This window comes from Bufo bufo, chromosome 2 (genome assembly GCF_905171765.1).
Source record: "Bufo bufo chromosome 2, aBufBuf1.1, whole genome shotgun sequence".
Taxonomy (NCBI): domain Eukaryota; kingdom Metazoa; phylum Chordata; class Amphibia; order Anura; family Bufonidae; genus Bufo; species Bufo bufo.
The window spans coordinates 551,468,365-551,483,647 of record NC_053390.1 but is presented as its reverse complement, the minus strand read 5'-3'; the positions used below and the strand labels follow the sequence as shown (position 1 = coordinate 551,483,647).

Sequence of the window (15,283 nt, the reverse complement as noted above, 5' to 3'; positions counted from 1 at the left end):
TAATATGTATAAATATATCAGGGGTCAGTACAGAGATCTATCCCATCAGCTATTTATCCCCAGGACTGTGACTGTGACGAGGGGACATCCTCTGCGTCTGGAGGAAAGAAGGTTTGTACACAAACATAGAAGAGGATTCTTTACGGTAAGAGCAGTGAGACTATGGAACTCTCTGCCTGAGGAGGTGGTGATGGTGAGTGCAATAAATGAATTCAAGAGGGGCCTGGATGTGTTTCTAGAGCTTAATAATATTACAGGCTATAGCTACTAGAGAGGGGTCGTTGATCCAGGGAGTTATTCTGATTGGAGTCGGGAAGAAATTTTTTATTCCCCTAAAGTGGAGAAAATTGGCTTCTACCTCACAGGGTTTTTTGCCTTCCTCTGGATCAACTTGCAGGATAACAGGCCGAACTGGATGGACAAATGTCTTTTTTCGGCCTTATGTACTATGTTACTACTATGTTACTATGTTACTATGTATGTGCAGTCCAATTTAAGGGAATAGGTTTGAGCTGCAATATCAAGCACAGCCGCTATACAATGTACGAACCTGTGCTTGATGTGCTGTGAGGAGCTCACAGCGCTCACCAGAGCACCGCAGCCTCTATAAACAGCTTATCGGTGGCAGTGCTAGGTGTCGGACCTCCACTAATCAAATATTGATGATCTATCCTGAAGATAGGTCATATTGTACTTCCAGAAAACCTCTTAGGGCTCTTTCACACCTGCGTTATTGTCTTCCGGCATAGAGTTCCGTCGTCGGGGCTCTATGCCGGAAGAATCCTGATCAGGATTATCCTAATGCATTCTGAATGGAGAGTAATCCGTTCAGGATGCATCAGGATGTCTTCAGTTCCGGTACGGAACGTTTGTTGGCCGGAGAAAATACCGCAGCATGCTGCGCTTTTTGCTCCGGCCAAAAATCCGGAACACTTGCCGCAAGGCCGGATCCGGAATTAATGCCCATTGGAAGGCATTGATCCGGATCCGGCCTTAAGCTAAACGTCGTTTCGGCGCATTGCCGGAGCCGACATTTAGCTTTTTCAGAGTGGTTACCATGGCTGCCGGGACGCTAAAGTCCTGACAGCCATGGTAAGTGTAGTGGGGAGCGGGGGAGCAGTGTACTTACCGTCCGTGCGGCTCCCCGGGCGCTCCAGAGTGACGTCAGGGCGCCCCAAGCGCATGGATCACGTGATCGCATGGATCACGTCATCCATGCGCATGGGGCGCTCTGACGTCATTCTGGAGCGCCCCGGGAGCCGCACGGACTGTAAGTATACCGCTCCCCCGCTCCCCGCTCCTACTATGGCAACCAGGACTTTAATAGCGTCCTGGGTGCCATAGTAACACTGAAAGCATTTGGAAGACGGTTCCGTCTTCAAATGCTTTCAGTACACTTGCGTTTTTCCGGATCCGGAGTGTAATTCCGGCAAGTGGAGTACACGCCGGATCCGGACAACGCAAGTGTGAAAGAGGCCTTACAGTCTTAAATGAGTTCCCTCTCCCTATCCAATAGCACAGTAGGCTGCCCACACTGTCTGCTCATTGTTCATTCTTGCCCATGACATAGGCCAAAAAGCAAAGTGTTTTTTGTCTATGAATGAGTAGGTGGAGAGATATGTACAGTGCCTTGAAAAAGTATTCATACCCCTTGAACTTTTTCACATTTTTTCACATTACACCCATAAACTTAAATGTGGGATTTTATGTGATAGACCAACACAAAGTAGGCAGTATGTGTGATGTGAAGAGAAATGGTACATACGGTAGTTTAATAAATAAAAATCTGGAAAGTTTGGCATGCATTTGTAGGACTACATTTCACTGCAATTACAGCTGCAAATCTTTTGGGTTATGTCTCTACCAGCCTTTCCCAACTAGAGGCTGACATTTTTACCCATTCTTCTTTGCAAAATAGCTGAAGCTCAGTCAGATTGGATGGAGAGCGTCTGTGAACCTCAATTTTCACACCTTGAACAGATTGTCAGTGGGATTTAGGTCTGGGCCATTCTAACACATAAATATGCTTTGCTCTAAACCATTCTATTGTAGCTTTGGCTGTATGTTTATGGTTGTTGTCCTGCTGGAAAGTGAACCTCCGCCCCAGTCTCAAGTCTTTTGCAGCCTCTACCAGGTTTTCCTCCTGGATTGCCCTGTATTTAGCTCCATCCATCTTCCCATCAATTCTGACCAGCTTCCCTGACCTGCTGAAGAACAGCATCCCCACAGCATGATGCTACCACCACCATGTTTCACGGTGGGGATGTTGTGTTTCAAGTGATGAGCAGTGTTAGTTTTCCACCACACATAGCATTTTTCATTTGGGCCAAAAAGTTTAACTTTGGTCTCATCTGACCAGAGCACCTACTTCCACATGTTTGCTGTATCCCCTACATGGCTTGGCAAATGGGACTTTCTTGTGGCTTGCTTTCAAAAATGGCTTTCTTGCCACTCTTCCATTAAGATATGACTGAATACGGATATATTTACCTTTAGCTAGTTCAGGAGTTCACAGAAGCATACATATAAAAATATATTTTTATTGATACATAGATATAGAAAAGTCCTAAATATAATTCAAAAGTTAAAAAAATGATTGTCCCTAAACATAACATTACCCATATCTACAATCGTTGGTTAGCCTTGCAGTCACGGGTCCGTGGTATACGGACAGGAAGCTGCCAATATAGCTGAACAACAACAAAAATCTACAGCTAACCCCGAATGAGAAACTTAGTGCAAAAAATACGTACAAAAAATAAAACCTGGAACCTATGAGACAAATCAATTCTCAAGTTAGTAATCTCCTATTTTTCAAGGGGTTAGCTGACTACGATTGTAGATATGGGTAATGTTATGTTTAGGGGCAATTATTTTTGTGAATTATAAAATTAGACTTATGATGTTTTTTATATCTATATATCAATAAAAATATATTTTTATAGGTATGCTTCTGTGAGTTTGGGATATTTTTTTTATAACCTAAGGGCTTATTTAAACGACCTTATGGCACCGGCCGTGTGAACTCTGTGCTGCTGATGCGTTCCCATTGACTTGAATGGGTCAGCGATCCGCAAAGTTTGGCAAAAGATAGGACACATCCTATCTTTTGCAGAGCAGAGGCACGGATCAGAAGCCCATAGAAACACTCGGAAGTGCGTTCATGGACTTTTGGGTCCGTGCTTTTCATTCATATGTTTCATAAAGTAATATGCAAGTCTATACAAATACAGCAGAATAAACACACACTCTTGGTGAGTTATCACATCTAGTTAACGCGTTATGACTGTGACTGTTAACTCTGCTACATCTGTATGTAAAGAGGACCTTTCACCATTTTTTTTCTTTATAAAAGTAATACTTCATACTGTAGTTCAGGTTCAGGAGATGCCATCTCGCTGTTTTTTTTTCATGATCCTCTCTTCCGTTGTGCCGTTATGCCTCTCACTTGGTTTTGGTGCCTGATATGCTAAATAATATAATACAGGAAAGAGGAGACATCAGCTTTTCTCAGTGGGCGTCTCCTTCTCCCTGACTGTGACGCTGTCCAGGAGCTGTTCTCATGAGATTTGGTAAATCTCACGAGAACAGACTATGTAAGTGAGCATGGTACTTGCTGTACTCACTTACATACAGTAGCCTGTTCTTGCGAGATTAACCAAATCTTATGATCTATTACTGAAATGATCTCAGCAGGTCCTTTAATGACAGCAATGAAATGCAGTGGAAAGGTTTTTTGGGGATTAAGTTAATTTTCATGGCAAAAAAGGACTATGCAATTCATCTGATCACTCTTCATAACATTCTGGACTATATGCAAATAGCTATTATAAAAATTTAAGCAGCAACTTTTCCAATTTCCAATATTTATGTAATTCTCAAAACTTTTGGCCATGACTGTACACATGACCGACACCCCAGGGTGTACAAGAGATAGGGCAAATCAATACTTGCATCCTACCTAGGAGGAAGTTCCAAGTGGAGTCCCCACTAATGTATGTGCGTAACCAGAGTTATACACCTCGGCCCCGCCCCCAGCGTGCATCACGCATGTCCTGAGATGTGTCTCTGAGATCACTACTCAGGAATGTGGTCTTATCAACAAAATGGGGGGGGGGGGGGGGGTATCCCTGACCCACTATATAACAAGGAATATCTTACACAGAATACTAAAAGTAATATAAAAGAGACAAAATTAAAGGGGACAGAAACTATCAGTACTTAAAAATACCCTTACAATACAGGCGCCAAAACCGAACAGGGGGCATAGTGAGGCAACAGAGGAGCGGATGATGGAATACAATACTGAGATGGCATCTCCTGAACCTAGACTACAGTATGAGGTATTGTTTTTTTAAAGAAAAAACTGGTGACAGGACCTCTTTAATGTGGCTAAACAACACTTTCTTGCATACATATAGCCAGTTATATTTTATAGTAGTAGCTTTCCCTATGAAATATATTTGGATGTGTTGACCTTTTTCACATGTACTATGCTTGAGGCAATCTTGTCTGCCAAGATAAACATACATTACAATTATCTGTTCTTTATTAGAAGTCTCTCCCTATTATATAACAATACTCTTCATTGTTTCTCAGCAATCAATTTAAAGGGTTAGGCAGTAAAACAGTAGGCAGTAAAAAAAAATATAGGAATGGTGAAATACTTGTACTCCATTCACACCTCCGTATAATGGGTCTGGATTTGTTCCGCAACATTGCGGAAAAGATCCGGACCCATTCATTTTCAATGGGGCCGGAAGAAATGCGGACAGCACACAGTGTGCTGTCCGCATCCGCGTTTCCGGTGTGCGGCCCCGATCTTCCGGTCCGCGACTCCCAAAAAAAATTGAACATGTCCTATTCTTGTCCACAATAGCGGACAAGAATAGGCATTGGGGTGCCGGCCCATGTGTATTGCGGATCCACAATTCACAAAGGACGTGTGAATGGGGTTAGTGTTGTCATGGATCAGTGGGTATGGATCCACTGTGCCAATTAAGGCCACTTTCACATATGCGTTTAAACTATCCCACAGGATGTTTTGGCAGACGAACATCCTGCTGGAGTTCATTGTATCCGGCATAGCCACATAATGTCGTTCACCGCCAGAGCCCATTTACTATAATGGGAACTGCTGGGGATCCAGCTGGTTTCCGGCATTACTGCTGGGATTTGTCTGGACAAAAACTAGTGCAAACTCTGTTTTTTTGGCCGGCTGAATCACGCCACTAATGCCGGAAACAGGCTGTATCCCCACTGTGTCATATTATAGTAAATGGGGTTTGGCGGTGTCAGGGCTATGTCAGATATGATGAACTTGTCAGGCTGTTCCTGTGCCAGATAGTTTAATATGTGAAAGTAGCCTAACTGGTTTTGCTTTGGGTTAAACCCTAAGGCCCCTTTCACACGGGCGAGTATTCCGTGCGGATGTGATGCGTGAGGTGAACGCATTGCACCCGCACTGAATACCGACCCATTCATTTCTATGGGGCTGTTCACATGAGCGGTGATTTTCACGCATCACTTATGCGCTGTGTGAAAATCGCAGCATGCTCTATATTCTGCGTTTTTCACGCAACGCAGGCCCCATAGAAGTGAATGGGGTTGCGTGAAAATCGCAAGCATCCGCAAGCAAGTGCGGATGCGGTGCGATTTTCACGCACGGTTGCTAGGAGACGATCGGGATGGAGACCCAATCATTATTATTTTCCCTTATAACATGGTTATAAGGGAAAATAAAAGCATTCTGAATACAGAATGCATAGTAAAACAGCGCTGAAGGGGTTAAAAAAAATAATTTAATTCACCTTAGTCCACTTGATCGCGTAGCCCGGCATCTCCTTCTGTCTCCTTTGTTGAATAGGACCTGTGGTGAGCATTAAATACAGGAACAGGATCTTTGATGACGTCACTCCGGTCATCACATGATCCATCACATGATCTTTTACCATGGTGATGGATCATGTGATGACCAGAGTGACGTCATCAAAGGTCCTTGACCTGTAATGGACGCTCACTACAGGTCCTGTTCAGCAAAGGAGACAGAAAGAGATGACGGAATCGCGATCAAGTGGACTAAGGTGAGTTAAATTATTATTATTTTTTTTTTTAACCCCTCCAGCACTGTTTTACTAAGGCCTCATGCACACGACCGTATTTTTTTGCGGTCCGCAAAAACGGTTTCCGTTTTTCCGTGATCCATGACCGTTTTTTCGTCCGTGGGTCTTCCTTGATTTTTGGAGGATCGTTTTGGTGTCCGCCTGGCCGTGTGCGGAGCCAAACGGATCCGTCCTGAATTACAATGCAAGTCAATGGGGACGGATCCGTTTGACGTTGACACAATATGGTGCAATTTCAAATGGATCCGTCCCTCATTGACTTTCAATGTAAAGTCAGGAGTTAATATACCAAAGGATCGGAGTTTTCTCCAATCCGATGGCATATTTTAACTTGAAGCGTCCCCATCACCATGGGAACGCCTCTATGTTAGAATATACTGTCGGATATGAGTTAGATCGTGAAACTCAAATCCGACAGTATATTCTAGCACAGAGGCGTTCCCATGGTGATGGGGACGCTTCAGGTTAGAATATAGAATATACTAAAAGAACTGTGTACATGACTGCCCCCTGCTGCCTGGCAGGTGCTGCCAGGCAGCAGGGGGGAGCCCCCCCCCTGTAGTTAACACATTGGTGGCCAGTGCGGCCGGCCCCCCCCTCCCTCCCCTGTAGTTAACTCGTTGGTGGCCAGTGCGGCCGCCCCCCCCCCTCCCTCCCCTGTAGTTAACTCGTTGGTGGCCAGTGGGCCCTCTCCCCTCCCTCCCCCTCCTAATTAAAATCTCCCCCCCTATCATTGGTGGCAGCGGAGAGTACCGGTCGTAGTCCCAGTGTAATCGCTGGGGCTCCGATCGGTAACCATGGCAACCAGGATGCTACTGCAGTCCCGGTTGCCATGGTTACTTAGCAATTTGTAGAAGCATTATACTTACCTGCGAGCTGCGATGTCTGCATCCGTCCGGGAGCTCCTCCTACTGGTAAGTGACAGGTCATTAAGCAATGCGCGCACAGACCTGTCACTTACCAGTAGGAGGAGCTCCCGGCCGGACGCAGACATCGCAGCTCGCAGGTAAGTATAATGCTTCTACAAATTGCTAAGTAACCATGGCAACCGGGACTGCAGTAGCGTCCTGGTTGCCATGGTTACCGATCGGAGCCCCAGCGATTAAACTGGGACTCCGATCGGTACTCTCCGCTGCCACCAATGATAGGGGGGGAGATATTAATTAGGAGGGGGAGGGAGGGGAGAGGGCCCACTGGCCACCAACAAGTTAACTACAGGGGAGGGAGGGGGGCCGGCCGCACTGGCCACCAACGAGTTAACTACAGGGGAGGGAGGGGGGCCGGCCGCACTGGCCACCAACGAGTTAACTACAGGGGAGGGAGGGGGGGGGGGCGGCCGCACTGGCCACCAATGTGTTAACTACAGGGGGGGGGGCTGCCCCCTGCTGCCTGAGAGCACCTGCCAGGCAGCAGGGGGCAGTCATGTACACAGTTCTTTTAGTATATTCTAACCTGAAGCGTCCCCATCACCATGGGAACGCCTCTGTGTTAGAATATACTGTCGGATCTGAGTTTTCACGAAGTGAAAACTCAGCTCTGAAAAAGCTTTTATGCAGACGGATCTTCGGATCCATCTGTATTAAAGTAACCTACGGCCACGGATTACGGACACGGATGCCAATCTTGTGTGCATCTGTGTTCTTTCACGGACCCATTGACTTGAATAGGTCCGTGAACCGTTGTCCGTCAAAAAAATAGGACAGGATACACGGATAACGGTCTCGGGTGCAAAACGGTGCATTTTCCGATTTTTCCACGGACCCATTGAAAGTCAATAAGTCCGCGAATAAAAAACGGAAACGGCACAACGGCCACGGATGCACACAACGGTCGTGTGCATGAGGCCTAAGCATTCTGTATTCAGAATGCTATTATTTTCCCTTATAGCCATGTTATAAGGGAAAATAATACAATCTACAGAACACCGATCTTTCCTTAGGGTCCATTCACAGATCCGCAAAACACCGGGCCAGCCCATAGCAACCAATCAGATTCCACCTTTCATATTTGACTGCTCCTTTGGAAAATGAAAGGTGGACTCTGATTGGTTGCTATGGGCAGCTAAACCACTTCTACTTTACACCAGTTTGATAAATGACCCCAATAGTTTGTAAGGCCTGTCATCCTGCAAGTTGATCCAGAGGAAGGCAAAAAAAACAACCATGTGAGATAGAAGCCAATCCCCCTCACTTCAGGGGAAAAAAATTCCTTCCCGACTCCAATCAGGCAGTCAGAATAACTCCATGGATCAATGACCCTTCTCTAGTAGCTATAACCTGTAATATTATTACACTCCAGAAATACATCCAGGCCCCTCTTTTAGCAAATTCACCATCACCACCTCCTCAGGCAGAGAGTTCCATAGTCTCACAGCACTTACCGTAAAGAATCCTCATCTATGTTTGTGTAGAAACCTTCTTTCCTCCAGACACAGAGGATGTCCCCTCGTCACATTCACAGTCCTGGGAATAAATAGATGATGGGATAGATCTCTGTACTGCCCCTGATATATTTATACATAGTAATTAGAGCTCTCCTCAGTCGTCTTTTTTCTAAACTGAATAACCCTTATTTTGATAATCTTTCTGGGTACTGTAGTCCACCCGTTCCAGTTATTACTTTAGTTGCCCTCCTCTGAACCCTTTCCAGCTCTGCTATGACTTCCTTGTTCACAGGAGCCCAGAACTGTACACAGTACTCCATGTGTGGTCTGACTAGTGATTTGTAAAGTGGCAGAACTATGTTCTCATCATGGACATCTATGCCCCTTTTGATGTAACCCATTATCTTATTCACCTTGGCAGCGGCTGCCTGACACTAAGTCCTTTTCCATGTCAGTGTTACCCAGTGTTTTACCATTTAGTATGTACCGGTGACTTGCATTATTCCTTCCCATGTGCTTAACCTTTGTCAGTGTTAAACCTCATCTGCCACTTCTCTGCCCAAGCCTCCAATCTATCCAGATCCATCTGTAGCAGTATACTGTCCTCTTCAGTGTTAATTACTTTACACAGTTTAGTGTTATCTGCGAAGATTGAAATTTTCCTATGCAAGCCTTCTACAAGATCATTAATAAATATATTGGAGAGAATAGGGCCCAATACTGACCCCTGTCGTACCCCACTGGTGACGGTGACCCAATCTGAGTGTGTAACGTTAATAACCACCCTCTATTTTCTATCACTGAGCCAGTTACTTACCCACATACAGACATTTTCTCCCAGTCCAAGCATTCTCATATACTAACCTTTTATGTGGTACAGTATCAAATGCTTTGGAGAAGTCAAGATATATGACATCCTTTGATTTTCCGCGGTCAAGTCTAGAACTTACTTTGACATGACAGATCCCGCATAAAGCCATGATGATATGGTGTTATTTACTTATTTTCATTGAGGTACTCCAAGATAGCATCTCTTAGAATACCTTCAAACAGTTTACCCACAACTTATGTTAAACTTACTGGACTATAGTTTCCAGGCTCTGTTTGTGACCCCTTTTTTTAATATTGGCACCAGATTTGCTAAGCGCTATTTCTGTGGAAAACTATCCGAAATAAGGGTCTGTCTATGACATTACTTAATTCTCTTATTAAACAGGGGCATATGCCATCTGGTCCTGTGATTTGTCTATTTTCATCTTTTTGAGACACTGCTGCACTTCATCCTGGGTCAGACAGGGCACTTTTAATGGTGAATTTACTTTTACACTCTGCATTTTATCTGCCAGTTCATATTCCTCAGTGAATACGGTGGAGAAAAAAATATATAATAGATTCGCTTTCTCCTCATCGCTCTTTACAACTCCTTGGGCCAACACTTTCAGGTTTAAACCATTTATATAATTGAAGAACATTTTAGAGTTAGTTTTACTCTTTGGTAATAAGTCTCTCTGTCTCCATCTTGGCTGCTTTTATCTGTCTCTTACATATTCAATTTTTTCCTTAGTTTTTCAATGCATCCTCGCTACCTTCCTGTTTTAGTGATTTAAATGCTTTATTTTTGTCATTTATTGCTTCCTTTACATTTTCTATTTATCCAGATAGTTTTTTTCTTGTTCCTCACCCCTTTATTCCCATAAGGTATCTACCACTCACAATTAGAGTTAAGGATGCTTTTAAAAATATCCTATTTTGTGGCTGCATTTTTATTTTTGAGGACATTGTCCCAGTTAGTGAAGCTAATGGCCTCTCTTAGCTGGTCAAATTTCATAGTTGTTTTCTAAGGACAGTCATATAATGAAAAAGAAAAACCTTTAAAAACATATTTATCATAAAAACCTGGTTGAAATAATATTCCCTTATTGCGAGAAAGATAAGGCAAAGACATGACTTCCTCTCCCAGCGACTTCATGTGCAGTAAATAATGCTGCCATCTTTCTGTCAGTCTGTATTACTAGAAGAGATCTAATAATCACGAAGTTACTTTTAGAAACTGATGCACAAAACAGCTGCCAAACTCACTACTTAGCAGAGCCACAAAAATAGAAAGCCATGTGACATGAGTGGACATCATTTTGTTTTGGCTCGTATGTACCAGTGAGTAATTTATCGCCCCCATATAAACACTGCACTGAATACAGTATGATCAGAAACGTCATATTACACACCACTACAACATTTAAAGTGGACAAACACTATATCCCTAAGGCCTCATGCAAGTGCTCCAATATATTCGCGATTGCGCTAATCGGCAGTGATTAGAATATTTTATCGCACTACGTGCATCTTCACATTTTAGCAAGTCTGACTACAGATTACTGATTGGTGCACTATGTATTGTTGTGAACTTGACATTGCTTCCTTCTCATTGCCCACAAGCAAGAAGCAGAGAGGAGTCATGTGTTCAGATGGAAGAAAATTCTGAATATTCGATATAATGAATATATAGCACTATATTCTTAATATTTGCGAATTCTTGAAGTGGCGATATTCGCAATAAAAATTTGCTATTCGAATATTTGCGCTCAACATTAATATTGATTACTGATCCTCAGGATAGGTCACTAAGATCTGATTGGTGAGGCCGCATCCCCACTGTTCATTGCAAACTCCTGCATTGGAACTAGCACTTTGAATGAAACAGGAAGAACAGCTCTGTTCAAAGTGTAGTGGCCATGCTGGGGTACTGCAGCGTAAGCTCCCACTCAAGTGAATGGGAGTTGAGCTGCAGTAACCCCGCATGGCCACTACACTTTGAATGGAGCAGTGCTTCCTGTATCATTCAGAGTGCAGGAGGCTGCAGGGTACAGCTGGTTGGTATGGGAGCAGGGGATAAGACCCTCCATGCTTGGATATTAATGACCTGAGGATTGGTAATCGATATCAGGATCCTTTAACCTATTTGTAAAATGAAGAATCCTGTAGTTCAGACTGGAAGTAAAATGCTGTCTTTCTGCTTTGTTTCGTTTTTATAAGGGTTTATCGTTTTCCCGTGGATGAGTTCAGGTGGAAATTCAACTTCACAACCTGAAACAAGAAGTTTTCCATGCCGCGACTACATAGAAAACTGCTCAGGTAATTTAACTGGAATTTCCTGGTGTCTAAATGACAATAATATTCAGATGAGTGAATGGGGAAAACATTTATAAAATGTTTAAGGTGGACCAAAAACTGAAAACTGTTTTCTGAGACAATAAAAAAAAATCACCAAAGGAAGCAAATGTGATAAAATAATAAGAGAAGTTACACTTACCTGTAAAATTCCCCTCCACTCCAACGCTGTCACTTCGGTTTATTTCACTGTACCAATGATGTGCCTGTATACTCACGTGATCCGCTGCAGCCTATCATTGGATTCAGCACAAGATTGTTATGGCCAGTGATTGGGTGAAGTCGTCATGTGAGTATACAGGCATAAACAACGGGCACTGGAACTCCGGTGCTGGAGTGTTAACAGTTAAGGGGTTTTCTGGGATTTTAATATTGATGACCTATCCTCAGCATAGGTCATCAATATCAGAATGGCGGGGGTCCGACACCTGGTACCCCGCCAATCAGCTGGTTAAAGAGAAGGCCACGCTCTGTGCGAACACTGCCTTCTCCTCATTGTTTACCTGTTCGCAGTCGACAGCGCAGCGATGAGCACGTGTACAAAGTAATTACAATATGTCCCATTCCCTTCTATGGGATGGCTCCTTCCTATTCAAGTGTATAGGAACAAGCTGCACCATAGAAGTGAATGGGACATATTGTAATTACAGCTTTTTACCGCTGGGGTGTCGACGGCGAGCAGGTAAACAATGAAGGGAAGGCTGCGCTAGCATAAAACACGGCTTTTTCTTCAACCAGCTGATCGGCGGGGGTGCCGGGTGTCAGACCTCCACCAATCTGATATTGATGACATGTCCTGAGGATAGGTCATCAATATTAAAATCCCTGAAACCCCTGTAAGTATAGCTTTTTTGTTATGTCATCACATTTCCTCCCTCATCATGACAGTGACACTTACATATGTTTATATACTGAATAGGGATATCCACACATATTTATTTTTGTGTGTGCGGTTCATGTGTGTTTTTATTTAAAGATAGTATATGCGTGTGCAGGGTGATATATCTACCGTGTTGAACAGAGTCAAACACTTGCAGTATAGACCCCAAAGACAAAATGAGGGAAAACGAGCGCCAAACCCTGTGTCAAAGAACAGTTGAAAAATAAAAAATGGAATAGGAGTAGAAGGCACCAATTGCAGTGATAACTACTATGTTGCACAAAATATATCATGAAGCATTAGCGTGGAGTAAGGATAATGGGTACTCCGGATAGAAGAACCTGGATACACAAGGCTAGTTGAGAAGGGACCGACTAAAACCATGTAAGCATAGTAAAAATAATAATATAGTAAAAATAATATAAATAGTATAGTAAAATTTGTGTAAACAATGTGGAGTGCCCCTTACGACAGTTACACACAGATGAATAAATAAAACTCACTTCACTGGGGGGTAGTCATCAGGATAAGCATAATACACCTGTGACTTGAACCCCCCCGGCCAGGATCGCATGTAGAATCGTAGTGATGGAAGGCAGCAAAAATCCAGTGCTTCTGATCAATCACCTTTAATATGCATATGTGGCTCGACGCGTTTCGGGGACAACAATTCCCCTTCCTCAGGAGCATTACATAACCAAATGACAATAAAGTAAAAGAATTTATACCTTGATAACCCTGAAAAGGGCGCGTTTTTCAAAAGACCGGAAGTGGTATGACGCCGCTTCTGGTATTTGGAACGCATATGCGTACCATATACAAATAAAGCATCTTGAATAATAGTGGTAAAACATCAAGTAATGTAGTGTGTAATACAAAACGAGCTAGATATATCCAGAGTTGCCCTTTGTATGGAAGAACTATGTCTAGCAACTCAGATATATCGGACCGGAAATGCCCCTGACTTCCGCTCTGTGGACCGCAAAGAGATGCGCTCCACCAGGGACCAGAGACAGGGGTCCGGTGGCAATATCTACAAATACTACAAGTTCCTCTATCTAACCGTGGGGATTACTTGCCGGAATATTCAAAAGTCCTGTGAATTGTTGCGTCGGGACAGGACGGTCCGGACCGGAAGTGTACCCGACTTCCGCTCTGTGGAACGCACCTAATGCGCTCCAACAGAGACAGGAGCCAGGGTTTCCGGTCCGTGACATCAAGGCTCCGGCGGAACGCACAGTGCGGGTCAAAAAAGACCCATGATGTTTAGCAATTGATGCCAAAGGAAGAAAGTGGCATATAAAAATGCCAGTAATGCACAGATATAATAATATGGTATACAATGGGCATGGAAACATGCATATATATATAAAAGTAGGTATAAAAGACTCTTTCTATAAAAATATACATATACGTATATATATACATATGAAATAAAATATATAAGTGGAAATAATAATAATAATAGTATTAGTAATGAATAATTAATTAATAAATAGTAAATGAAACACTGATGAAATCTAAAATAAAATGATAAAAAGGAAAAAATAAGATATTAATGGATAATGGATAAAGAATTAATTAGTAAGTATAAAATTAGTAAACTTAATAACATATTAATGGATAATGAATAAAGAATTAATTAGTAAGTATAAAATTAGTAAACTTAATAACATGTACAAATAAGTGAATAAAAGTCGGGTCACATTATCATTTCTTTACTAAAGGGTGGCGCTCTGCATTGGGTATTTGGGTATTTATACCTACTTTAGGCAGTAGGTCTGAGTAACGGACACAGTGTATCGATGCAAAAAATCACAGGAATATAGTGGATCCATAACTATTTTTATTATTGGTATTTTGGTTTTCGGTATTTTAGTTATCCGAGTAACACGCAATTTCGATAGTGGAATTTTAATAATTGGAATGTTCTAGAGATTCATTCAACCCGAAAGGGGTCAGGGTATTTAATTTGAAAATCCAAAACATCTCCTTGCGGCAGAGGGTTTGGTATGAGTAGGGTACCCACTCCAAAGGCGTGACACGAAGTGAACTAGAGTCCCCGTCGTGATAGATAGAAAAATGCCGGGAAACACTGTGGGTGACCACTTTGCGATGGATATTCGAACGATGTTCGTTCATCCGTTCGCGTAAAGATTGTGTGGTGCGACCCACATAGTATATATCACAAGAGCAGTACAATAAATATACAACGAAAGATGTGCCACAGTTCATCTCTTGCCGCAAGGAGATTGTACCCTCCAACTTGGCAAGGGATAACACTTTGGTGTTATGAGAAATCATAGCGCAACATTTGCACCGAGCCTTCCCACATCTAAAAGACCCTACCTTGCTAGGGTGGGTAGTGTTTCCCAAAAACCTCTCCATTGTTGTTAGTTTGTCTGTGTCACCAATTTTAGGGCATGAGGGGGCTAAAATTTCTTTCAATGTTCTGGCTCTCCGAAATGTCAATATAGGGGCCTGAGGGATACTTTTGCCAATAATCGGATCTTTTAACAAGATCGGCCAATGTTTCGTGAAGGTGTTTTTGATGGCAAGGTGTTGTGAATTGTATCGAGTGATAAAATTCAAAGGAAATTGTGTGGATTTCTTTCCTCCATCTACATTGGTTGTGGGGACAGGCTCTTTTCTGGTCTCAAGGGTCCGTCTTTTTGAATCTGCAATAAGGCCTTTTGGATAGCCTTTTTCCAGAAATCTCTTCCCTATCGT

At 43.0% G+C, this 15,283-nt stretch overlaps 1 protein-coding gene across 1 annotated transcript in view; it reads left to right on the top strand.

The window, feature by feature from the left end:
* BTC (betacellulin) overlaps window positions 1-15,283 on the top strand; it is a 109,165-nt gene that overhangs the window by 67,103 nt on the left and 26,779 nt on the right. Inside the window, exon 2 of the mRNA XM_040418112.1 lies at window positions 11,539-11,637. Within this exon, the coding sequence (XP_040274046.1) occupies window positions 11,539-11,637 (99 nt within the window). The remainder of the gene's footprint in view (window positions 1-11,538; window positions 11,638-15,283) is intronic.